At 39.5% G+C, this 25,303-nt stretch overlaps 4 protein-coding genes and 1 long non-coding RNA gene across 11 annotated transcripts; 2 read left to right on the top strand and 3 right to left on the bottom strand.

Annotated features, from left to right (window-relative positions):
• Window positions 1–1,742: 1,742 nt before the first annotated feature.
• LOC115691705 (cytokinin riboside 5'-monophosphate phosphoribohydrolase LOG1-like) lies at window positions 1,743–3,606 on the bottom strand. Its single transcript, XM_030618418.2, has 7 exons — window positions 3,231–3,606; window positions 3,040–3,137; window positions 2,899–2,929; window positions 2,708–2,807; window positions 2,500–2,570; window positions 2,253–2,396; window positions 1,743–2,068 (listed from the first exon to the last, which is right to left on the bottom strand). The coding sequence occupies exons 1-7, from the start codon at window positions 3,354–3,356 to the stop codon at window positions 1,970–1,972; spliced, it is 669 nt and encodes a 222-aa protein (XP_030474278.1). The 5' UTR covers window positions 3,357–3,606; the 3' UTR covers window positions 1,743–1,969.
• A 3,596-nt stretch (window positions 3,607–7,202) lies between these two features.
• LOC115691720 (polygalacturonase-like) lies at window positions 7,203–9,907 on the bottom strand. Its single transcript, XM_030618429.2, has 9 exons — window positions 9,456–9,907; window positions 9,216–9,344; window positions 8,822–8,989; window positions 8,691–8,711; window positions 8,380–8,587; window positions 8,154–8,235; window positions 7,914–8,022; window positions 7,667–7,783; window positions 7,203–7,576 (listed from the first exon to the last, which is right to left on the bottom strand). Exons 1-9 carry the CDS (start codon window positions 9,711–9,713, stop codon window positions 7,367–7,369), a joined length of 1,302 nt encoding a protein of 433 aa, XP_030474289.1. The 5' UTR covers window positions 9,714–9,907; the 3' UTR covers window positions 7,203–7,366.
• Window positions 9,908–14,199: 4,292 nt separating this feature from the next.
• On the top strand, window positions 14,200–19,459 carry LOC115691672 (carotenoid 9,10(9',10')-cleavage dioxygenase 1). The gene is made up of 14 exons (XM_030618378.2): window positions 14,200–14,502; window positions 14,611–14,681; window positions 14,814–14,828; window positions 15,151–15,262; window positions 15,675–15,774; window positions 16,237–16,299; window positions 16,388–16,498; window positions 16,576–16,760; window positions 17,082–17,220; window positions 17,682–17,799; window positions 17,900–18,001; window positions 18,237–18,488; window positions 18,650–18,761; window positions 19,235–19,459. Exons 1-14 carry the CDS (start codon window positions 14,236–14,238, stop codon window positions 19,262–19,264), a joined length of 1,677 nt encoding a protein of 558 aa, XP_030474238.1. The 5' UTR covers window positions 14,200–14,235; the 3' UTR covers window positions 19,265–19,459.
• Window positions 19,460–19,994: 535 nt separating this feature from the next.
• On the bottom strand, window positions 19,995–24,353 carry LOC115691673 (nuclear transcription factor Y subunit A-7-like). Of its 7 annotated transcripts, none has more exons than XM_056308210.1 (6): window positions 23,742–24,353; window positions 22,714–22,851; window positions 22,020–22,130; window positions 21,783–21,857; window positions 20,933–21,091; window positions 19,995–20,809 (listed from the first exon to the last, which is right to left on the bottom strand). In XM_056308210.1, the coding sequence occupies exons 2-6, from the start codon at window positions 22,747–22,749 to the stop codon at window positions 20,435–20,437; spliced, it is 756 nt and encodes a 251-aa protein (XP_056164185.1). In that variant the 5' UTR covers window positions 22,750–22,851; window positions 23,742–24,353; the 3' UTR covers window positions 19,995–20,434. The 7 variants fall into 7 exon arrangements, with proteins under 7 accessions (XP_056164185.1, XP_056164183.1, XP_056164184.1 ...); XM_056308208.1 differs by having other exon boundaries at window positions 21,783–21,863; window positions 22,005–22,130; window positions 23,742–24,352; XM_056308209.1 differs by having other exon boundaries at window positions 22,005–22,130; window positions 23,742–24,341.
• On the top strand, window positions 24,288–24,869 carry LOC130137354 (uncharacterized). Its single transcript, XR_008815804.1, has 2 exons — window positions 24,288–24,412; window positions 24,499–24,869. It is a non-coding gene; the product is annotated as an uncharacterized LOC130137354 (long non-coding RNA).
• Window positions 24,870–25,303: the final 434 nt, after the last annotated feature.

The following is a 25,303-nucleotide window of genomic DNA, read 5'->3' as shown; positions in this document are numbered from 1 at the left end:
AAAAATAATAGAAATGCATTTGGTAGGACACTAAAAATTTCTATTCTCAATTTTTTCATTTAATTTAAAATTGTTGGTTAAGATTTAATAATTCATGTTTGGATAAAATTGAACTAGAAATAGAATAAGAATATATTATGATATAGAATTGGATGATTTTAATACAATTATAAAGAAAATTATTTCTTATAGACAAAGCAAATACCGGGTGATGGTGTAGGAAATTGTAGTTTAGAGGACTTAACAATTCATATTTGGATAAAATTGGACTAGAAATAGAATAATAATATATTATGATATAAAATTAGATGACCTTAATACAATCATAAAAAAAATTACTCCTTATAGACAAATCAAATATCAAGTGGTGGTTGAAAAAATTACAGCTCAAGGTATAAGATTTTAGGATTTGGGGTTAGGGTCTTAGGATTTTGGTTTTGAGGTTTAGAGTTTCGGGTTTTAGATTTTGGATTTTATGGTTTAGGGTTTGGGGTTTAGTGGTTTAGGGTTTTAGGGATTCGGGTTTTGGGTATTGGGCTTGGGATTTAGGGTATATGGTTTAGGGTTTACAGTTTAGGGTTTGGTGTTTATGGTTTAGGATTTGGAGTTTTGCGGTTTAACATTTTAGGATTGAGGGTTTGGAATTACGATTTTAGGGTTTCAGGTTTGGAATTTTGGGGTTTAGTGTTTCGGGTTTTGGATATGGGATTTTAGGGTTTGGGTTTTTGGGTTTAGGATTTGGGTTTTGGGGTTTTAGAGTTTAGGATTTCGGGTTTTTCATTTTAGTGTTATGGATTTTAGGGTTTGGGTATTGAGGTTTAAGATATTGGGGTTTAGGGTTTGAGGGTTAAGGTTTAGGGTTTAAGATTTGGGGTTCTAGGGTTTAGTATAAGAATATCTTGTGAAAGAGGGAGAGCTGATCTTGTTTCTTTATTGTTTCTTTTTTTGTTCTAGAAATAGAAAAGTAGATTTTTTTTATTTCTTATTTCTGTTCCAAATCTATTCCCCGACCACTTTTCTGTTCTGGGAAACAAAAAAATTAACTGACGTTACTAAACGGATTTCTGTTCTTTTTTTATTCCGAGAAATAAAAGAACAGAAACAAAAATGTTACTAAATAGGTCCTAAATGGCTTATTCTTTCTGTTCTTTTTGCTTGCTTGCAAGTTCCTTAAAAAAGGCTAAGTTTGGTCTTGATGTCTTAATTGCCATCAATGAGGCATTTGGGTGAGCTTGAGTACTCGGATAACACCTGGTCACTCGTGTGCCTATCGTTTCATGCTTTTGGGATCTGCTGAGAATTCTTGCGAATGAAAATGTCGGGAGACCGCAGAGACAAGTAGGAAAACACAGCCAATTGTAATTGAAAACTGGGGCTGAAGAGGCACTAGATAACAAAAGTTCAATTATGCAAGTGGGACCAAAGTCTCACAGAAGTTCAGTGAAAGATCGAGCCAAAAATCCAAAGGCTCCGATCCCCACATCAGAATCTGATAAACAATTGTCCCATGCCATAAGAACTAAAAAGAAGTGGACAAAAAGCTTCAGCATCCTTCCCTGCCTTAAGAGAAAAGAAAGGGAAAAAAATCCCCTAGTATACGCCCTGCACCCCGCTCTTTCTGTGCTCTTTCCCTACCCACCCGTGCCCTCATGTCACGTTTCTTGCTTTTTTGACATAGTCAAGGCCAAACAACTATTCTTCTCGGAGAGAGAGAGAGAGAGAGAGAGAGAGAGAGAGAGAGAGAGAGAGAGTTTCTGAGAAATTCTTCAACTTTCATGAGATAGTAGAAGATGGAGCATCAACTGAAAAGTCATGAATATACAAAGAAGTGATTAGGATTTGGGATCTAGGTGATTGCCCACTTGAGGGAGAGTTACATGTTTGCTGTCTTTTTCTTTTTGAATAAAATGGGACTAACACCAGGACATATATCTAAATATATACACCGACAACTGATGATTAATAAGATCTAAGATCTTAGGGTTTCCCCACTTTGAGTTGACTCGAATGATTGGTCCACTTCCCAGCTTTGTCTGGGTGCAACTCTATCATGGACCGGCTCATATTCCTGCAACCAATTCAACCAAGAAACACGAACAAAATTTATTCCCCTTCTTTTTGCCTGCAACTTCTTTTACTGTCATCCCTCTCCAATAATTCAACATCCAACCCTAGCTTGCTCTGTGGACACTACCTTTTGAGCCCAACCAAGAAAATGAATATACAAATAAAAGAAAAGCGCTTTTGTCTACCTCCATTTTCTTGAGGAGTTCCTCTGCAGTATTGGCTGAAACTAGTATTTTCCTTGCAGAGTCCTCTATGAAGCCTTCTTCAACTCCTTTATCAAACAATGCAAGCAAGCTGTCATAATACCCATCCACATTCAGTAATCCCACCTGTTTATAACATGGTTTCAGAAAAAGAATCCATATCAACATTTCTCTTGTGCGTTAAAACCTGCTTGCAGTTTAAACCAAAGAAAATGACTTTCAAACTTACTGGTTTTTCATGTATTCCTAGCTGAGACCAGGTAATCATCTCCAGGAGTTCCTCCATGGTTCCATAACCACCTAAATACATAGAATCATAACATCAATCCTTATTGCTCTACACCGATTAGCGAACTACAAAAAAATGTGGAAAATAACTAGAAGTTTCTTGGTACTTGGTAGTTGGGTTTCTTTCGAATGCGAAATAAGAATGCTACCAGGTAGTGCTATAAAAGCATCAGCGTGCTTTGCCATTTCTGACTTCCTTTGGTGCATGTCTGCTACTGTTTTCACTTCTCCATGTGTTTGTCCTGATATCTACAATGGATGGGTTCACTTAGCCATTCAGTATTCATTTCATAAAGAGAGCTTGACCAATAAGAACGACTTAACTGATACTGTGACATACCTCATGAGGAAGAAGCGCTCTAGGGATAACCCTAAAGAAAAGAGAGAATAGAACAGTGCAAGCGAAATAAAAAAGAGTAAAACTTTTTACCAGAACAACTTAAGTGTCAAATGAAAAGCAGGATAAGGATATCTGTATTACCCAAGAACATGGCGACCTCCATTATGCACAGTCTGGGATATTAAACCCATTAAACCAGCACTCCCTCCACCATACACCAAATCAATCTTCTTTTCAACCTGAGAAAAGAGTACATATTTCTTTGAGAACATTGACATTAGCATGGTTTAGAATAGTGGAGATTGTGAGGAAGAGAAAAGAATGAGAAATACCAGGAGTTGACCAAGCTGAAGAGCTGCCTCACTGAAAGTGGACTTGTGTCCAGCTCTGCTACCACAGAACACGCACACCCTTCTGAATCTTCCTTTGGCGGCTTCATTTGCTGCTCCTAATTCCATGTTGTTGACCTCAACAAAGCATGTGTGAGAGAGAGAGAGAGAGAGAGAGAGAGAGAGAGACAGAAGGTGACACCAATGCTTTTGGAGCTCCACAAGCAAAATCACCTTTTGGATTTTATCTGCACACTTGCTTTTGTCTGCTTAGAAAGTATTCTTGGTGTTGGAGATGACCCCAACAACTACCACCCCATCTCTTCTCCATTCCTCTAGCTGGGCAGCTCCTTCCTTTAGTATTGCTCTCTCTCTCTCTCTCTCTCTCTCTCTGTGCAAGTATATATACAAAAATGATGTATTAGTGTGTGTATTTATATACATACTAATTAGTTTTGCTGACAGATTCGCCAACGGCCAACTTCTTTTGCTGCATACTAATAAGTTTTGCTGATAGATTCGCCAACGGCCAACTTCTTTTGCTCAACTCAGAAAATATGTTGGTCCCATCTCACATTGTCTTTTCCTTTGTGTCTTTCTGACCAATGCCACTTCTCCAATTATTTAATCTCTCTCTCAATGTTCTTGGACGCACTATGTTCCAATGCCCCGACGCGATACACAGAACCAATAATGATTTTCAAAATCTCAAATGGATACCCGAGAAAAAGTAAATATAAATCTCTATGCATGTATGTTTTCTATTCAGCGAGCAAGGCAACCGATAGGAAGACTTCTCCCCATAACTTGTTTAGTACAATAGCCGCACAATTCCGTCCTCTCGCATTCGAGTTCTGAACAAAACTAACCATGACAGTGTTCACTTCTCTCTCTGCGTATCACTTGCGTGAGATGAATATGGGCATTGGCGTTGAAAAAACTGATGCATCGTTTTCGTTTAGGCCGTACTGTCTTAGCTCTCACTCTACTCTCATAACTCGAGAGCCAAGAACATAGAAACCGGACTGACGATGTCAGTGTTCCATTGACCCTAGGCTCGTGTAGATGCATGGGCTTCAATATATGGCATTGATGAATGAGCGCGAGATCAACCTCTTTCCAGGAATAATTACTGTGAACTTCTCTCTACTGTATAACCATTGCATGTACCTAATCTCTTTGATTTTTATATAGACAATCTTTCAAGAACAGAACCAACAATTTGTCTAACCCATGTCTCTCAATTAATCTGGAATTCAAAGTTCACACGTCATATTCTTTTAGTCAGGAACTTCAACCATACAAGATCTTCTCATTCTCAGCAGATTCCTCCTTGATTTTCTGCCTATAGTTAAATTCCTATTTTTTTTTCTCATTCCTAACCGCTCTCCTAGCATAATATTAGGCTCATAATTAAATCATTATACATTTGTGCGCCAACTAATGCTAATTGGATTGTCGGGGGATTTTCTAAAATTAATTAGCTACTCTGAGATCTAATTTCCTTAAAATTTCATTCCGATCCAAACTGTTGACAAATTGACATCACTACAAATGAAGCAAGGATGATGATGCTATTCATTGGATTGGGTATGCAAATAGAATATAGTCTATCATATTATAAACAGTCCCACCGAAATTTTCCCTGGTCATGGCACTCATTAAAAGATTGTCTGTGGAATTAGTGCCTAAATGATTGTCCCTAACCAATAAAGCTTGTTAATCCCTTTGGTCTAAAGTGTCTAGAAGACCATATGCAATGCCTACATCAATGATGATACTTGCAATAATATATGTAAAGGTACTTCTTCTCTCTCTCTCTCTCTCTCTCTCTCTCTCTCTCTCTCTCTCTCTCTCTCTCTCGAATAGCTGCCTCGGTCTGATCAATGTTCTGGTGCATCTTGCGATCTCCTCTTTGTGTCTCAAATGGATCAATCAAACTTGGGAAAGTAGTACAATAGTCACCAGTCAATTGAAAAAGTTTCACAAAGATTATAATAATGGGAAAGCAGTTAAAACATCAAAAGCCTAACTATTTTCTAGCCACATAGCATGCACATAGCAGGTGTCATTGATTAATTCGATTAAACCAGTAATTTTCTTTTTGGTCAGAGATTAAATTAGTAATTAAAGGACAGATAACTTGTGAAGAAGACAATGTTGATTTCAGTTGAATTTGTATGTGTGATTATTAACTTCCTCTTGCCCATTTTGGCCTTTGTGTACATTCTCTTGGCACATTGGACTGATAGTTGCAAAGAAAAGCTTGAGAGCCCCCGGTTCAATCAATCTGGACCCCATCTCTCTTTGCCCATGCTCTCTTTTGTTAGGTCCCACACAGATTCTTCATTCTCTCTCTCTCTCTAGAATTGAACAGAAATTCTCGTATCAATTTCGACCTATGGCGCATGAAACAAATCATATCATCCGACGGGGCTCGATCGATATACTCTTCGTGGTTGCTGTATCGCAATTGATTCTGCCTACTGGATGCATTAACAGTGAACTAAAGGACATGAAGGTACTGAACAAGTCACCGAATTCATATTCCTACATATTCATCTCTTGACAACGAGAGCAATAATGAACTGGGTAGTCTAAGCTAATTTGGCCCTATAGAGAAAAAGGAGAACCGAAGGGAACAAATTGACCATCTGATCCTAGTAGCATCCAAAATACATATTGTCTAGAATCGAGTAGGATAGAGAAAAGCTATATAGCGAGGCATTAGTTGGGTGTGGTTGGTTTCAATGTGGGGCGATAGGATATATGTTAATGCGATCAAAGCATCAAAAGGAACAAAAGTCACTCTAGTCGTCAATTTCTCTATATTCCAAACTAGGGATGGAGCCATTAGTTTTGTTCTCTGTTAATTCGGTTAAGAAAAGACAATGAAGAGATCACTGTTTGAAAAAAAAGAGAGAAGAAAATGAAATTAATAAATAATGCTTTCGTCATCCGCATCGACACCTCACATCCGTTATATATACATATACTATATTATATATACATATATATATATATATATATATATATGTGATAAACAAATGATATAAGGAAATAATATAATAGGTATTCCAATCAGGAATCTTCACCGCCACATAAATTGGGTGTCAAAGTTGAGGTTTAGATGGAGGGAGTGGTTAGACATTCTCTTCCTAGTGATAGTCACCAATGAAATGTAAGGGAGGAATAAGGAGGCGGCTGTTCAATTTAGTCAATGTCGGCAAAGACTAGGGTTATGGTTCCCATTTGAATAGACCCGAGTCGCTTTTGGGCATGTTTTTCTCAAGGCTTAGGTTGTCATGAACTTGCAGTACAATCATGGAGGTGAAAGGGGGTGGTAAATTTGGGGTCAATGTTGCAAAATTTAAAAGAGACCTTGCATTATGACTACCTAACAAAAGGGAGCAAGGAAAAGGTTGCCCATTAGTTTAATCCGAAAAGCAATTGGGTCCTCTTTCTTCACCTAAGAATGTCCTGTTTTGACAAGACGGTGGCCATCTAATTTGGAGAATTCTTGTCTCAAAATGATGTTATGACAACACAATATAGAGAAACAGGGGAGCGAAAAATCTCACGATGACAAAATGGTGTGCAACAAATAGGGATTCTTTTCAGTTTCGGGACGACTTGACTCAATGGTTATCATGACATATTATGTTGAAGTGGATTACGAGTTTAGATTATTTGCGACGCCTCGCGTAAGAATCGCCCTTATTTTCCGTCACCCATATAGTACATATTTTCCTCTTTCCAATTTAATTTATTTGGGCCAACTTTTTTATTTACATATGGAAATTGGGATGGGCCTTATCCCCTCATTGACCAAAATACCAAATTTGAAGGCCTTAAGGGTGTTGATCGACAGGGCCCATATAGAAGACTTGACAATCACGTAGGAATAGGATAGGAGAGCTTGTCAAAGTACAGATGTATAATTGCTAGCTAGATCAATAATTCTAGGGGGAAAAATTTCGTGAGTGTGTGATGCCACATCGTTTAATTATGCTTATGCCACAATGAGGGCAATGCATGAATTACAACTGTTATTTACATAACTGGCCATCTCAAAATCAAAGAAGGAAACGTACAACAAAGCAAAAAATGAAGATTTTTTTCTTCCTCCCCCAAAAGCTCTATGGATAGACATCTCCCATCTTGGTATACCTAACATTCGAACTTGATGCTTTGGCGCTTTCCCCCGAATTGCTCACCAGACCGACATTCTGCAACAAAATCCCTCTGCAAGGGTGACTCTTACTGCAATCGAAATTAATGGCCACCTCAGACGCGCTTGTCCCTTTTATATTCTTGTACACCACATTACTGACTTGGACTGCCGACGCCTTCAGTGATTGCAGAGACGATACGGATCAATACAAACTGTCATATGATCATTACCTACGTCGAAAGGGACTTTGAGTGAAAAGTTTTACCTGCTCTGGACATGCTTCAGCTTGATCACAGTAGTTTTGATCTATGATTATAGGATTGGTCACATTGCGCATTGAGATATTTTGGAAAATGATGTTTTTTGCATAGCCAGATCCTCCCTATACAAGGGTAAACAAGAGACAGGATGTTAGATAGCAGTTAATAGATGTATCTCCCTTTTATAGTTTTTTGACATGATCGAATAGTCAACTATCTATGAATACTCAAGTGCATCTTAACAACAATCACCTGCCAAGTCTTTATCCTCACTCCATTTGTGGTTCCTGAAAGCCTTGCTCTATTCACAAGCACGTTTGAAACGTAATCTGTTGATTTATCAGCTCCCAGGCTCCCAATGCTGCATTTTACGGGGATGAATCAGAAGGTATTAATTAGAAAGAAGAATGATAGAGGAATAAATATGAAAAGAAGAATAAATATCATGATCAGATGGATAAATACGTGCAGCAAAACTTGGTGATGACCCACCTGATGCCATGTCCTGGTCCACAGACTATATCCGTAGCTTGAACATTTTTGGATCCACTTACTATGGAAATGCAATCATCCCCTGCAGAGACAATAAATAGAACACATTATATAGAAGTAGTAGCTTAATCATAAAACTCATGCATCTATGTTGACTACTACACGGAGAGTATTTGATTAGTTTTAGGTAAGCAAGGAATTAAGAGAGTAGATTCTTGTGAATTACCTGTCCTGATGACACAATTCTTGATGAGAATGTTTTGGGTGCCAGTGACATGAATCCCATCAGTGTTCGGGCTTTTCTCAGGTGCAGATACCAACAGGTTCAGTACTTTTACGTTGACACACTTCTGGAATGAGAGATGCATTTGTTGTGCATTTTGGATGATCAGGTCAGCTACTCTCAAGTTCTTGCATTCATAGAATGTCATGGCCTGTAAAATTAAACCAATTTTTGGGTCAATAAGAAACTACATGATGATTTGGATGAATGTATGAAATTTCAAGTGTGAAATAAGGCAGAATCAAGGGACTTACAGTTGGTGCTGTTTTGCATGGCTGCAAAATTAATGAAAAAGAAAAGCAATAAGTTAGACTCAATTACAGCAATAGAAGCACAGACGAAATTGAAGGGGATTTGGAAGAGATGTCAGAACAGAATGACGTACGAGTGATTTGTTGATTTTGCAGGAATTAGCCCACCATTTCCTGCCGTTGCCGTTGATGAAGCCACCGCCTTCCATTCTGAAGTCTGTAAGGTTATCAAACATAAGCCAGTATCTTCTATCCTTGTCGTAGTCTGACAGGCGAACTGAAGCTTTGATCGTCCCATATACCTGAATAGTTTGTTCAAGCTGGTAAATGTTATTCCATGTTCTAATGCTTACATTTTGGTGTAATACAGAATAATAACATGTGCATTTTTCTGGTTGAAAGAAAAATAACGTGTGATTTAGCAGTGTACAGAATAAGGAATTCGCGAAAAGGATGTTTCTTGTGTGAATGTGAGCTAGGGACCATGCTATTGTGATCATTTCATGCATAGATCATGCATTTGCGCACCTTAAACGTAAGACCAGATTTACAGGGACCAGAGAAAGTAATGGGCTTAAGATGATAGATTCTGTTCTTGGGGACTACAATAGCAGCTCTCTCCGAAGAACAAGCCACATTCCATGCTTTCTTGAAAGCCTGAAGGTACAGAACAAAAGGATTACACTATTATTACAACTACCCGTAAATAATAACATGACCATATAAAGAATTCCTCGTGAAATATGCTCATAATGCATGTGTATATACCTCCGAGTCATCTCCGCCGTCACCTTTAGCTCCATAGTTATCTACATTAACCACCTTCGTCGTCGAAGTCGAAGCGAGCCTTCTCATCATGTGTAACCTTGAGAAGCTCTCCTGGTTCTTTACGAGAAGGCTCTTCGTATCGGAACCAAGGCCTTTCCGATCATTAAAAGCCACAGCGAGGTTCCCAGGACCATTCAAGATGATGAAAATTACCGAAACAAGAAGCCAAAGTCTATGGACATCAATGGAGGAGGACATGGTCGTTTTCTTTTGCTTTCAGAGAGAAAACAAGAAACGTGAGTTGGTTTAGCAGAGTTGAGGAAGATAAGCGTTAGCTGGGGAGACGATGAGACTTGAGTACAATGAGACAAGTGACTTTGTTGGTGACGAGCTAAGGAGGATGTTCGTGGAATTTATAGGAAGAGTTAAGTGGAAGTTTGTCTGCCAAAAGAGAGATTAACGAACGAGATTACGGAAAAAAGTGGTTTCTGGATGGGAAATTGGCTGCGTGAAGAAGGGTCAGAGATGTTGGATTTGATTTGACGAAGTTGAATTTGAAGCTTTGTTTTGTATTGGAGATGGAGGATTACTTAACTCGTAGCTGACTCTAACACAAAACAAAGAAAAGATATCAGCGGATTATTATTGAAATGTTTAGTGTTGGTGCTGGTTCACCCAACACTATTTCCACACTCCTTGTGCGTCGGTCCACATTAGAGTCCTATTTCCAAACGGTAGACCCCGCCCGACTTCTTTCCTACGCCTCCCATGTTTTACGCATTCTCATTAGCCCATGTGCTACGTATATACTGATCCGTATATATACTTATACGTTATACGGTCCATCTCCTACAATATATAAACAGAAATCATTAGGTGAACCGGCTGCGTGCGCACACATACCATCAATTCATCTTATCGGTCAATCTAGCGTATTCCATGAAATAGTAGGTTAGAATCGCCTCATTTATCAATGGCCACAATGGGCAGGGATACATGTCCTCAGTCCATTTAGCGTAAATGCCTCGATGATAGATAGATTAAGTAGATCACATTGTAGAATTCATATGAAGTTTAATGTCAATTTGCATAATCATATTGCATAGATTAATATAAGGGTTTTGCTAACGAGTGTCCCGGGACACTTGATAAACATATTTAATATGATTCGATTTTCGAAAAATCGATTGTGCGTGTTAGGAGAACAGTCAATGCGCTGCTATTAGGGTGTTTCTTTTTAACACAATCCTTCTGTAAAAAGTAGTTGATTCAGCCTGTATGTGTAACTTAGTCCAGGCCAATTTTGATTTGAGGGTTTAAGACACACTGACTTTCCAACGAAAATGTTAAGCTAATAGACGAAAGCCATGGCTCTGCGGGACACCAATTGCCTCCACGACATCTCCACGAGTCCCACAATTTCTTTAGGGATGGTGACTCATACCTGTTCTAAATAAGCCTAGGCGATGATTACTTGTCCTAAGAAAGTACCCCCACCATTACATTCTTGAGGCCACAAAATATGAAGCATGTGTATGCGTGTGAGACATATGGAAACATAAAAAAAAGCACCCACCCCAAGAAACATGAAGGCTACTGGCTAGAGCAGGCAAGCATTCTCAAATGCCATGCCACGTTCGACTTTGGCTTCCAACCATTGATCAAAACACATTGAAAAAGCGGTTGCATACGGGCACTTGACGAAAGAGCATGCGTAATTAGGCATATTCGGGTAGTCATCACCTCTTGATGAAACAAGCAAACTATCTGGTACTTAACCACTGACACATCCATATCTTTTTAAGTTTTTGATTGACCGCCATTGAGTCTTTGACCAAGAAAACGGGTAATGTCGTTAACATTCCTTTCTGGTCCAACGGATACTATTAACCGCCGTGTCTTAGTTTGACTCTTCTTTCAGAAACACATGGACTAAAGAAACTAATTGAAAAACAGCAGTGTCAAAGATTTGACCCCCGCAACATGCTCTATATTATAGGGTAAAACCTGACATTGATAAGTCAAAAGGTCGTGCCTATGCACCATTTCCCTATTTTAAGATCGAATTTGACATGCGTGTTTTGATCCTCTCTCAGTCGGGAAGGCAAAGAATGTGGTTCTTTTTCTTCTGATTGACCTTCTAAAATTAGGTAGTTAAAGTTGACTTTGATCAGGCTATTTTGGGTTACCGCACAACAAAGAGCCTAACATGGGGACTTAGGTCTTGTAGCTCTCCGGAGGAAGCAAAACTTGTTTTGACTATTTCTTTTGGAGATGATGATGAATCATCTAAGTTGGGCTTAACTCCAACATTGGGTTTGTGTTGACAGCTTCTATCCGTTGACAAGGTTAACACTCAGCATACGATTGGGGGAGTTTTTAGATATATCAATTGGGATTTGGAGTGGTTACACACGCATACTATTATCTGACATGTGGATCATATATGAGTGAAGTCCACATCACATGTGAGAAGAAGAGAGAATGCGTCGGATATTGTTAATTATATCTCCTTCCATGACTTGACATGCATAACACGAACAATGAAGAAAATATACGTCGAGTTCCATGTAGATTTTTTCTACTGGGCACAACAATTTGCCGATCATCTTCATCAAAATATTTAAGACATATAATATGAAGTGGATCATTTTCCTGTGTGTATATATCCTTTTTGTAAGAGGACCCAGGCATACATGTTGCTACCGTAGCTTCTTGATTTTGATGGACTTGGAGCAAAGAGTGTCGAATGCACATACAAATCTTGAATTGCAATTGGCAACAGCTTTCCTAGAAATACGCTGATGGAATCAGCTCGATTGAGATGGCATACTACTTCAGCCCGCTGGGCTGGGGTGGGCTCAATCGATTAAAGGGAGTTTGAGCATGGGTCAATCTCGAACACTTTCATAAGCTTGGTTGACCTAGTTTTAGCCAATGGTCCATGTGTTAAGGTCATGATACATGTCATGTCCCCAGATACCACACGATAATCGCTCATCCTATCTACACTCCAAATTCCAATCAGAAGTGCGATAACACAAGGATTTCATTTAAACAGGCTTAGTTGTAAGGATCCATCTACATTGCAGATGTGATGTGAACCCTAGAGGTTGAGACACATTAACTCCATCCTGAAAACATGTATGATGTAAACGGCAATAACGGGTTACGTATATCCTTCTCTAGTAAGATCATCTTACTAAGTTGCATCTCTTCTTGAGCTATTTCTTCTAAAACAGGAGGGAAGCAGACTTGGTAGAAGGAAACATCTTTTTGGGTACCTTCAAATAAAAGAAGAAATAGCGGGGCCGTCAGCTCCCACTCTTTCACAGTGATAAGAAGGGTAATTTCTGGTTTCGGCTCAATATGGACAGCATCATTCTAATGCTGCAAACAATAAGACAAAAACGTGGGAAGTGGTTTTTTCTTTTTCCTTTTGGAGCAGTTGGGTCTTCTTTGTCTCTTGTTCTCCACGTGGGTCCAATCCCATCTTCCTCTGCCTTCCTTAGCATCTTTCAAATGGAATCTCATGGACTTATTCAATCAAATAAAAAAGAAGGAATGCGATGAACTTTGCCCATCAATTATCTTATTATACTCTTCCTAATTCCAGAAAGACAAGTTGATTATGCTGCATTACAGCTCTTTCACGGGAGCAATGCTGACTTCTAGAGACAAATGCGCGAAATGAAAAGCCGGTGTTAAATGAGCGAGAAGACTTCACGCTGCTTTGGGCCATCCGCCATTTTCCAACTCATTGGAAACTGCCGTGGATGATTTTTATTTCTCTCTGTTGAACGCAGATTGAAGTTTCGAGGTTAGACAAATTCCATCCGAAATTACGACCACAAAACAAACGGGGATGAATACAGATGTACACGCGCGGATCGATCCTTGGACGCTGTCGTTATGACCACGTAACATTGTTTTTGCCGCAATTGCCTGATATTCTCTGGGGGGGCGACGACTCGTGAATCCGCCTCGAGAACGTGGCATTCTTGACACCAATTCCAAAGATAATCCGCATCTGCCTCTTTATCTGATTATTTTCGCACAAACCACAAAAAAAGGACAAAGATTTTATAACTTCCAGGTGCCCATTATTTTTCATTTTTCTCTTGAAATAAGAAAAGAGAAAATGACTCAAATAGCCCTGAATTTTTAATTTATTCAACGTGATCGTTGAACTTTAACTCAATGTGCAATGTATATGGTTCCTGAATTTTTAATTTGTTCAATGTGATATCTGAACTTCCGGTACATGTTCAATTTAGTCCCCGAACTCTCTGAAAATGTTCAATATAGTCCTTTCATTAATTTATGTTCGGGGACTATATTGAACATTTTCATATAATTCGGGGACTACATTGAACATGTATTAAAAATTCATTAACCACATTAAATAAATTAAAAATTTAGGGATCACATTAAATATTAGCTTAAAGTTTAGAAATTATTTACAAATTATATTACAAATTTGCCGAAAGTTGAGGGATTGGTTCCGTCATTATCTAAATAAGAAAATGAGGAGAGCCCACGGCCGCCCCACTTCATTAAAAATAAAAAACGATTTTATCCCCCATATTTTTCCCACCACAAATTCTTCAATTTGTGGTGGGAAAAATATCCAAGAAAAAGGAGCGCGTGTCGACCACTGATAGACCGACCAGCCACGTCGACTCATGCAAGTGACTAGACCGGTAATATCACTAATAACACTGTCAAACAACTCGCTCTTATCGGTCTCCCAGAGAGAGAGAGAGAGAGAGAGAGAGAGATGGCGGAGAGAGAGGAGAAGATGAAGTACGATGAGAAGAAAGGGAGCGGCGGCGGCGGCGGAGGAGGAGGAGGAGGAGGGATAGTGGAGGTGAATCCGAAGCCGAAGAAGGGTGTGACGTCCAAGGTGGTGGACTACATAGAGAAGCTGATCGTGAAGTTGATGTACGACTCTTCTCGGCCCCACCACTACCTCTCCGGCAACTTCGCTCCCGTCCCCGACGAGACCCCTCCCGTCACCGACCTCCCCGTCCTCGGCCATCTCCCTGTAATTTGCTCCCCGCCTTCATTCTCATGTTTCCTTGGCAAAGCGTGTTCGCCGCTCTTATCTATTTTATCGTCGATTTTATGGAGTGTGTAAATCGTGCTCTCTTAGGATTGCTTGAATGGAGAATTCGTTCGGGTGGGCCCCAATCCCAAGTTTGTCCCTGTCGCCGGATACCACTGGTACTCTCTCTCTTTGCCCGGTTTCGTTCTTGTGTCAACTCTCTGGTTCGGTTTCTCTGTTTATGTCTTTAACGACGGGCTAGATACACGGTTTTATTAACTGGGTTCTGTTTGTTTTTTCCCTCCGTGCAGGTTTGATGGAGATGGGTGCGTATTCTTGAGCCTGCCCGATTATGCATTGGCTGATGCACATCTAGTTCATAGCAAGTTTTGCTAAAGTGGAGAATTGACGGTTGCCTTTTAGTTCCAATTTGCGATCGATAACTCTCTGTTTGTTCGGCGTGTGCATTCGTTTGGACTCGTTCAGAGTCAGACTAGGGAGTGTTGTGGATTTATCCGATTACCTGTTTCCTCAAATTTAGCACCTGTCTGCTCACACATTCAGTGTTTTAGCATATGTGAATGAATGGTCTCTGAATCGGTTACCTTGTTCTTCATTTCTTTGCCCTCCCTTTTCTCTACCGTGCAGCATGGTTCATGGCATGCGGATAAAAAATGGCAAAGCTACTTACGTCTCTCGCTATGTGAGGACGTCGAGGCTTAAGCAAGAGGAGTACTTTGGAGGATCTAAATTTATGAAGGTATGTTCACGAGGCGCAGAGACACAAATTTGGGATGTTGCATGATAAGAGTTCATATCTCAGTTCGATTGGTTTTTGAAACTTCAGAGCATGTGGCATGCTCACTTTGAATCGTGAATATATCAACACTTTTTGGCCAAAATGAAAACCATGTGTCGGCACATCTCCATTGCAATGCAGATGGAGGATTCTAATGTCAATCGACAAACATCTTCAATTGTTCTGAGTGGCCTCAAATTTTGAAATGAGCAAAACATCAAGTTCCTTATGAATTGACAAAAGCTATGTATACAGGAGACCGGCGTGGTCATCGATTTTTATTTCTCACTAGGCAAAGGATGTGCTAGGATTCTTTCTGTGGACGTTCGCTTCCTAAGTGTTATTTATTGTTTATCTAACTCCCGATTTGCAGATTGGAGACGTTAAAGGGCTTTTTGGTTTACTCATGGTCAATATGCAAATGCTGAGAGCAAAACTGAAAATACTAGATGTATCATATGGAACAGGGACAGGTAGGGCTTTTAAACTCTGAGACCTGTGCATTGCTCTGAAAACCTTTTAGTAACTTGAGGAGGACCTCTTAAAAGTGTTTTGTTAGCAGTTTTGAGCATGATGGTGCAATATGTGGTGGGCTTCTATGCATATGTTAGTCGATTCTTCTGGATGACTGCTTATGCAGTTTAATTCGATGTTGACTCGTTGAGACCTAGCAAAAGAAAATAGTTGAGACTGTCCTAAGCAGTCGAGGAATGTCCACATGCCATCATCATATGTCCATGGTTCTTGCCAATTCTATCTTGGCGATCAAAGAACAAACATCTCTGTACGGTACAATGCATTATCCTCTTTCCTGATTGAGAGACACATATAGAGCCTCACTTGGAACCATATCCATACAATTATGCCTAGTTTGGGACTTCCATGCAGTTTTCTGTAACAAATATGAAAATTAACTGCTTTATGCTCGATTCCAGGCAATACTGCACTCATATATCACCATGGAAAACTCTTGGCGCTTTCAGAGGCCGATAAACCTTGTAAAACTCCAAGTTCTCTGTGCCCTTCCTCCTTTTGGTGACCTTTGTTAGTTTACAGTGGGGAGCTAAAGTTTGTGATTTTGTGCAGATGTCCTCAAGGTTTTGGAAGATGGCGACTTGCAGACTCTTGGAATGCTTGATTATGATAAGAGACTTGCCCATTCTTTTACAGCCCATCCAAAGGTCGATCCTTTCACAGGTAATTCCGAGCTCCTAACAGTCCAGTCAGTTTCTTCTATTCAGGGAAAATGCTGTAACTTATGCTTGTTGGTGCAGGAGAGATGTTCACCTTTGGCTATTCGCATACACCGCCATATATCACCTACAGGGTTATTTCAAAAGATGGATTCATGCATGATCCAGTACCAATTACCATTTCAGATCCCATCATGATGCATGACTTTGCCATTACAGAAAATTATGCAATTTTCTTGGATCTTCCTCTTTATTTCAGGCCCAAGGTATGGTAACATATAAGTACAAAAGCTTTATGAGAATCACTTCTCAGACTAGAGCCAATTACAGCAGATAATGGGTCTTAGATGAAACTTTGAAATTCTTAAAATGAGAGCAAATTATTGGCCTAAACTCTCTGGATTCTATTCAAATATCAGGGGAGAGTATTGCTGATCACAATAGTTATGTCATCTTTTTCATCTTAAATTTTGTTTGATGTTCCTAATGCCCCACCTTAAATTGCTATACTGTTTGTATGATACATGCCATATATTGTTTACCATAGAAAATGATCATGACTGTATGTTCTCCGATTATGTTGACAGGAAATGGTTAAAGATAACAAGCTAATATTTACATTTGATGCAACCAAAAAATCTCGCTTTGGGGTACTTCCGCGATATGCAAAGAACGAGCTTCAAATCAGATGGTTTGAGCTTCCAAACTGCTTCATTTTTCACAATGGTGCATCTTCTTGACCATCCTTGTTTTTTATAGCGAGATAAACTTTATAGGCCATTCTTGTTTGTTAGGAGCCATAGATCTTGGGTTGATTTTTGTACTGTATGAGGAAAAGTTTGGATAGTATGCTCACGGCCTTTTGAGTCAGTTAATTTGACATTTAGATATTTAAAGGCATCTTGTCTTCACCTTCTACTTTTTCTATGATTCCTTTGAGCTTTGAAAATTCTGGCAATAACTTGCACATTGTAGTAGTGCAATGGTGGTGAGGAGTCTATTAGTTAGGCTATTGAAACTTCTATTCTGGCCAAGTTTTTCCTTGTACTGTTGTTATTTTGCCACTGGCATGAGCAACGTTGAATATTTATGGTGTTTTGCTGCTATCAGTAAATCCAGTAGTTTATTAATACCGTAACTCTGGTTTTCCCTTCTCCTTAATGACTAAATTGGCTGTTTACTTCCAGCCAATGCATGGGAGGAGGAAGATGAAGTTGTTTTGATTACTTGCCGCCTTGAGAATCCTGATCTGGACATGGTCAATGGGACTGTTAAGGAAAAGCTCGAGAATTTCACAAATGAACTGTAAGAAAAACTGTGATCTGATTATGCCCTGCCAAATGCTCTTTTTAAATTCCGACGTTTTAAAAAAATTTCGACTGTTTTTTTTCCTTTTGTCAATCAGGTATGAAATGAGATTCAACATGAAAACTGGCCTGGCTTCACAAAAGAAGCGGTCAGCACCTGCGGTTGATTTTCCGAGGATAAATGAGTGCTACACTGGCAGGTATCACTTTAATTCAGGTCCATGAATGGTTGTTTAGGGAAAATTTCATTTGGATTTACAAAGCGACATGAATGTTTGCAATGAGCGAGAAAATGCTGAAAGGCCATTACTGCAACCTGAGGTCAAGAAATCCTATATCTGCTCTTAATCATTGTAGAATATCTTATCATTATTTTGTCAGTCAGCGTTATTCCATTTCTGTATTTCTTACTTCAGCCATCTTTTGGGTGCCTAGGAAACAAAGATATGTGTATGGAACCATTCTGGACAGCATTGCAAAGGTTACTGGAATTGTGAAATTTGATCTGCACACTGAGCCAGAGGAAGGAAAAAAGAAGATTGAGGTTGGAGGAAATGTTAATGGTGTCTTTGACCTGGGACGAGGTAGATTTGGTTCTGAAGCTATTTTTGTCCCTCGAGAGCCTGGCATCACTTCTGAAGAAGATGATGGGTACCTGATATTCTTCGTGCATGATGAAAACACAGGGTATTTTGCTCATCCTTTTCTCACCATTGATCCAGTTAATCTTTAGACCTCCCACTCTTTTGGCAAATCTCACTGGTGCTGCACTGCAAGAAAACGATGGCCCCTATAGTTCAAGGAGGATGATGAGAACATGGACTGATGTTTGTTCAATAAATGTGCAGGAAGTCGGCAGTAAATGTAATTGATGCGAAAAACATGTCATCTGATCCTGTTGCTGTTGTTGAATTACCCCACAGGGTTCCTTTTGGCTTCCATGCCTTCTTCGTGACTGAGGTTAGTAAGTTTTTCCATATTTTTAGTATAATTTCTGCTTCCGAATGTTTTTGCTCTCTCACTGGCTATCTTTTTCATATTGCACACTCCCCACTTTTTATCACTTCCACTTTGGCTCTCCTAGAAACATTTCTATAAATTGCAGTAGGAATTAAGTTAGAGAGAGTTGTCTTCATCCTAGCATTTGAAATAGTCAGCGTGTTGTCTCGTATGTTTTGTTCCAGTTGAGTGACATATTTTCATCCAGTGGTATTGCCATTAATCTCAATTATTTGTACTTGTACTTGGATTTGTTGCATAAGAACTTTCCACGACTGACACCTGCCAGCGTGTCCCGACTTCTCAGATTATGAATGAAATTCTCATGAAGGATACTAGGAGAACTTGTTGCTATTTGTTCCTATTTGTCTGGCGTTAGTTCCCAACAGCTAGGATCCTTGCCATATTCATTGGTCTTTATGATTATTGTGCAGGAACAACTTCAGGAACTGGCTAAGCTGTGAGTCTCCACATGCATGAATAGTTACGAATGCAGATGTTGCAGGGGGGAGGCATGTCTCTGTAAAGCTGCTACAATTGATGTAATTGTATGATATTACACGAACAAATATTTTATGCTAAATATAATGGAAATATAAAGAATGGCATTTTATGCTAATTATAATGGAAATATAAAGAACGGAGACCATTATCTATGACATACTCATTGTCATTAAAGGCCACGTTATATCATAGAAATTGGACCTTTTGATTTAAGGTAGCGTTTTAGTGATAATTTGTTGGTGCGACAACATAATTCACGTATGTTCTCTTCAAATACAACCCACTTTTCACAATACAGGTTGATGAATCTTGCGAATCTCAGGTGCAATATTGTAAGTGAAATAGTGAAATGGATAATACCGATTCTTATGTTTTTGTAAACTGTTTTACCACCACCGTACCTTCATTGGATGAATGCGCTCCTAAAGTTTTGTCGCTACAGCGATTAAGTTCTTCCAATTCTGGTCAAGCCTGATGATACACAAAATGACAAAATTGACATTGGCAAAAAGTTGAATCCTGCTAATTATTCTATTTCTTTTCTTGGACCTTTTAACTGCTCTCAATAGTCAATATACTTGGCCAAACTGCTTGATTCTTGAGACGTGTGGTATTCTGTATCCTCCTGCGTGAAATACTTTGAAGTTGGAAAATAATCTAGGTCCAATAATCCCAAATACACCCACCAAAACACGTAATTCAGTGATTAAATTCCTCAAAACACGTAGTATTGCACGGCAGAGCATGCACAACACTGATCAATCATGAAACTTTCGAGTGTTAGACTAGAAACTTTCAAGTGTTAGACATAAAACACAGCATAAATAACCTCGTCCCAAGATCCTCAGAAACATGAACAGGAGAGATTATTCAAACATCCACTATAACAACTGCTGGCAACTTGATAAGCCAGCCAGTGGGAACTCTCTTCCTTAAGAGCAAGAAATTTAAAGAAAATGTATCAGCCAAGAATGAATTGCCGGAGCACAGCAAACTGAGGGTTCCTCCATTTGGGAAAGATGTATATCTGCAACCTTCACCTTGCACACATCTGCTATTTCTGATGGAAATAAAAGACGATAGCGCAAGCAATGTGGAGCTCCATGGGACCCCCATGCAGAGAGGTTTCACTATTTGTAGGCCCCATTAGGACCCTCATATAGCTGCAAGGTTTCCTTCTCCACACCAAGGCAGCTCATACCCTTGTATTCAATAGCATCTGAATGGTGCGAAGATGAGAGTCCATTGGCACTAGCATTCCCATTAGAGGAAGTGTAGAGCCTCAGCATGTCTCCTGTTGAATCTGCTCTCGCGGACCTAGTGTGAAAGCCTTGAGAAGTTGATGTCTTGACAAATTGTGTTGGCAGATCTACACTGGGGTTCACAGCTTTCTCTGATGCGAGGCTGGAATCATCAATGTCCTGCTTTTTCGTGTTAAGAAAGCGGCCTCCAGAACCCCTTGGTCTTCTCATTGCATGCTGGTGTCGTGACTCATGGAGATATGGCTATAAAAGACAGAACTTATATTATGGAACCTTTCATTATTGAGTTAAGGTACCTTTAAATAATTTAAGGGAATGTCTCTGAAGAAATTGGCAAATCCTGTAAATTTCAGAAGTAAGCATTACCTTTCTGCCCTTTAAGGCTTTTCTCTCCAGTTCAGCCTTTGCCCGTAACCTTCTCCGCCTCAGAATACCATGATATTGCTTAGCATTTACATATACTGGCTCCTCAGCCATTTCAAGGGGCAAAGGCATTCTACCATGAACCCCATAAAGATGCGGTACCTACAGTTGAACCGAAATTTCGGAGGAGTTTATAATCCACAAAATATGGAGGATAAATTACTTTGACGTCATATCAATTTTGGGAAAGTGCAATCAAACCACTTTAACTTTAGAAATATGACAGTGATCCCTCTTGAACTTAACAAAAATTCAGCTCTAACATTTTCTTAAGAAAATTGTTGGACCCAAAATAATGAAAATATGAAAAAGTACATTTATAAGGCTAATTGAACTAGGTTACTGACATAATTCGTTTTTTTATTAATTTTGATACATTGTTCAATGGATCATGACCGTTCATATGGGATAATCAGATAGTCACACGAACTTCACTATTTATTACAAAGTGCTGATATATTGAACCACGCCATTAGTCGACAGTGTCCTTGGAAATTACACTTCAAAGGTCTTGATTAAGAAAAATTAGCATATTTCAGCCCCTTTCGAGACCAATGCCTTTTGATTGGGGAGGCCACAGTCATTTCTAGAAACGATTCAAGGGGTAGTATATATTATTGAGAAGTAACGATCGTTTGAATGGCATGATATGTGAAGCAATCAAGTGTCCCGCCAAAACTGGATGTGAACAACATAATTCATATTTTTTAGACTTGAGCAATATAAACAAGTATAAATCGAGCATCAATCAAGGCTCATAAATTAGAAAAATTTCATATTAGAGTGGGCATACCATGGCTTGAGGTCCATAGGAAGAAGTCAGAGGACCAACAAATTGCGGATCTGAATAGAGAGATGAGGTCAGAACCTGCAACTAAAGAAAATTTAAGTAACAGAATGAAGGCAACATTTATGTCTTAAATTATCCTTGCAACTAAATTCTTCCAGACGGATTTATTGTTATGCAAAATTAAGAGTCCACGTATGAAAATATAGATGCACATGGATGACTTACAATTGAGTGACCTACAAGTTCCATGGGGGAATTCACTCCAAGGTGTTCACCAGTTGAAAGAGTCGTTGACGATACAACACTCTTAGCATGTTTCTCCTCTTGCCCATTACTCCCATCTGCCAAAGACTGAATTTCATTGCAAAGAAATGATAGCTCACACAAAATATTGAAGAAAACTAAATCAATTTTTGTTGAAGTACAGCCGAATCACATATATAGGAAAAGGATGGTATTATCAAAGATACAACTTCACAGAAGAAGACAAATAATGACTTCAATCAATCTCATATGTTGGAAGTGCTTCATACAGTGTTTTGCCCCAAGTTGCAAAAGAGGAAAACATTTCTTCTCGTAATATCGACATCCCATAACCAATTATAGAAAGAGGATAGTACAATATTCGACTGAAATAATAAGATCAAAGTCACTGCTCTAAAAAAATAAAGTATAAGGATATTAAGATCAAAGTCACCATTCCATAAGAAGAAAGTACAAGGTATAACTCGGATTATAACTGTGAATAATTCCATATATAGTATTTTTAGCCTGAAGTAATCTGCCCTTATAAACAAGGTTGTTTCAGAATTCTGAGGGAGGACGAATCTAACACAATACAATTTCTCCCAGACAAAAAAAGAGAGAAGGACTCTAATATCTCTCATTAGATTTGGCATAACCAGTATCAAGGCTCTAAATGAGTCTATAGTACCTTCAGTTGTAACTGAAATACTGTTTCTAGCTCCATGCCACCAAGGTTGCACACACAGCGAAGAGTGCGAAATGCTTTGAGTTCCTTGTTCTAACTGTGGATCTATATTTTCGGCCCTCCCCGGCATCACTAACATCTCTGCAAGAAAGGTTATATAGGCCTTTCATGTGCACTGTGAATAGCTAAATGAAAGAAACTAAAAGAAAGGATAAGTATAAAAATCACCCATGAACAATCCTGCGAACGAAGGGAAAAAGTACAACCAATTACTCACAGTTCAAGGGATCGAGAGCAGTACCATCCATCTCACCATTAACTTTCTAAATGAAAAGTTCTGTACTTTTTTTTTTTAAAAGTTCATTTGTCTGGATAAAATAAACGATTATTACGATATAATTTATCCTGCTGTAGCAAAGCCCTAAAGTCTACCGCCCACAAAAGGATTTGAAGCAACCACTTTGGCAATCACTGCAGCAGCAATTTTCAGATTCTGTACCTACCCATTAATGAACTTAGAAAGACATAGATCAACATGGTTGTATACTCGTGATGAGGTCCACAAATACTACATGAGGTAATCAAACTAACAAAGTTTAGACGAAAGTAGGAAGAACAGTAAGCTAACAATTACCGGAAAAAACGCCCTCTCAGGTCATCGATGCAGACAACTGCTTTAGAACCACTTGGGACTTTGATTAGCGATCAAATTCAGACCACCCCCATCGACTCAAAAAGAAAAAAGGAAAAGATCCAAATTTCGGGACACTTCCATTTCAGCAGCAAGACTCCGTTTTTAACTGCTTCTGGTAAAGAAGAGAAGCAGCCGAAGTCCAATGCATCCAGTGATTCAACCCCAAGTAAAACTCGAAAAGAAAGTCGTTGACTCACTGCGATTTCAGAAGGTCCACCACAAAAAATTGCCGAAATCCAAGAGATATAGCGAACTACGCTCCAGGAAGCGAAGCGCCGAAACTAATGGGAAACCACGAGCTACGGATAGATGCCAACAGAAAGTTAACGGAACTCACCAACTCCTTCAACGACTCGTTTCTTGAAGTAAGTTCGAACAGGGAGAAGTGGGGAAGCGGGTCTCGCCGTGGAACAGAGAGGACGGAGGTCTTGAAGCCCTTAGACCGGAGGAAGGGCAGGAAGGAAGACGATGATGGTCAAGGGCATGGGGGAAATTGAAGCCATCGCTCTCTGCATCCTCCGAAGAGACAGTGGCATTTGACCCCACCCTCCCACCACCTTCTCTTATGTTTTTGATGTTGGGGAAATTGTTTGTCGTGGTTAATGATGATTGGGGGTGATGACGACTGCTTCGATTAGTTGTCTTTTCTCTTGAAAAATTGGTTTTTTTTTTTTCTTCTTTTCTTTTCTCTTGGGGGAGTTCTTGTTTGTTGTTGACGCAAAGGTTTTAGGTGGTTGTTGTCAAGGAAGAGAGAGGAGAGGAGAGGAAACAAATGAAACGTAGGAACCGGGGCAAATTGACAATTTTCGTTACTTTCTCGCCCTCGATTTGATAATTTTGCATTTCTTGTTGTCTCCCTCCCCCATTGACTTGGACAAAAATAAGAAGAAGGGTCTCTTTCCTCCTGTCAATCTCATCTCACCTTAGGCACAGTGCCGATGATTTTCCATCCTTTCTCCGCTTTTTTTCCTTCTCTTTTCCAATCCTCTTGTTGGGGGTTTGGTAGAGGTAGAATTTTCTTGGCCGAGAAAATTCATTTTTCCATTGACATGTGCTCACCGAGAAGTAAATTTTCGTCCTTTCTTTTTCTGTAGTTTTCACTTGGAGAGAGAATCGTTGCTTAAAGAACAAGGAGGGGAAGGAGTCCAAGAAAGGAGTGAACATTTGGCAATGTTCAAATCAAGAAAACGATCTTGAAAGGGCAAACAGGTTTGGTGTCAGCATCCCCTTTGCGGGTTCCATCATTAGCTGCAAAATCCATCGCACCAATCACCAGACTTCACCTTGATGATTCTTGGGTGCATAAGGGCACCGACAAGAAACTCAAATTTCATTGCACGTTTCATCATTGTGTTTGAAGCGGAATAAACCTTTGCTTGCTCCAGTCGTATTAAGTCGCTCATTGTTGGGTTCTGTTACTTTTCGGTCTTCGTCCCAATCATAAGCTTCTTCTTCTTTTCTCTCTCCCCCTTCTCCTTTGGCCTTTTCACATGTCAAATTAGTAAAGGTTTGACACAATTCGCTAAATCCTTTGCAAAAGCAATGATGGAACATTATGCCATTGGACCTCCTAAGCTGAGAATAAGACGAACCCAAGCTTCAAACACTCCCTCAAACTTGGAATGTACTCGTGCTGTGTGGGATAGGAGGTCAAATGCTCACTTCAGACTAATCGGGAGATGGACAATGACCCCAAGAAAGCGCACAAGAAACAATGAAAATAAATCTTGGGGCTTACGGCTGCAAGATTGCCATCTCCTATGACCTATATAATTCTATTGCTCACAAATGACTCATCCAAAGACAAATGTGTTCAGAGGAAGACACATGGCATTCGGCAGATGATGGGATGACCCAGCAGGCAATGCCGGCTGGCAGGCTGATGTCTGGTGTTTGGTA

This window comes from Syzygium oleosum, unplaced genomic scaffold (assembly GCF_021117445.2).
Source record: "Syzygium oleosum isolate NSW1041296 unplaced genomic scaffold, Sole_v2.1 Sole_v2.02, whole genome shotgun sequence".
Lineage (NCBI taxonomy): Eukaryota > Viridiplantae > Streptophyta > Magnoliopsida > Myrtales > Myrtaceae > Syzygium > Syzygium oleosum.
This window is presented reverse-complemented; position numbering and strand designations above follow the sequence as displayed.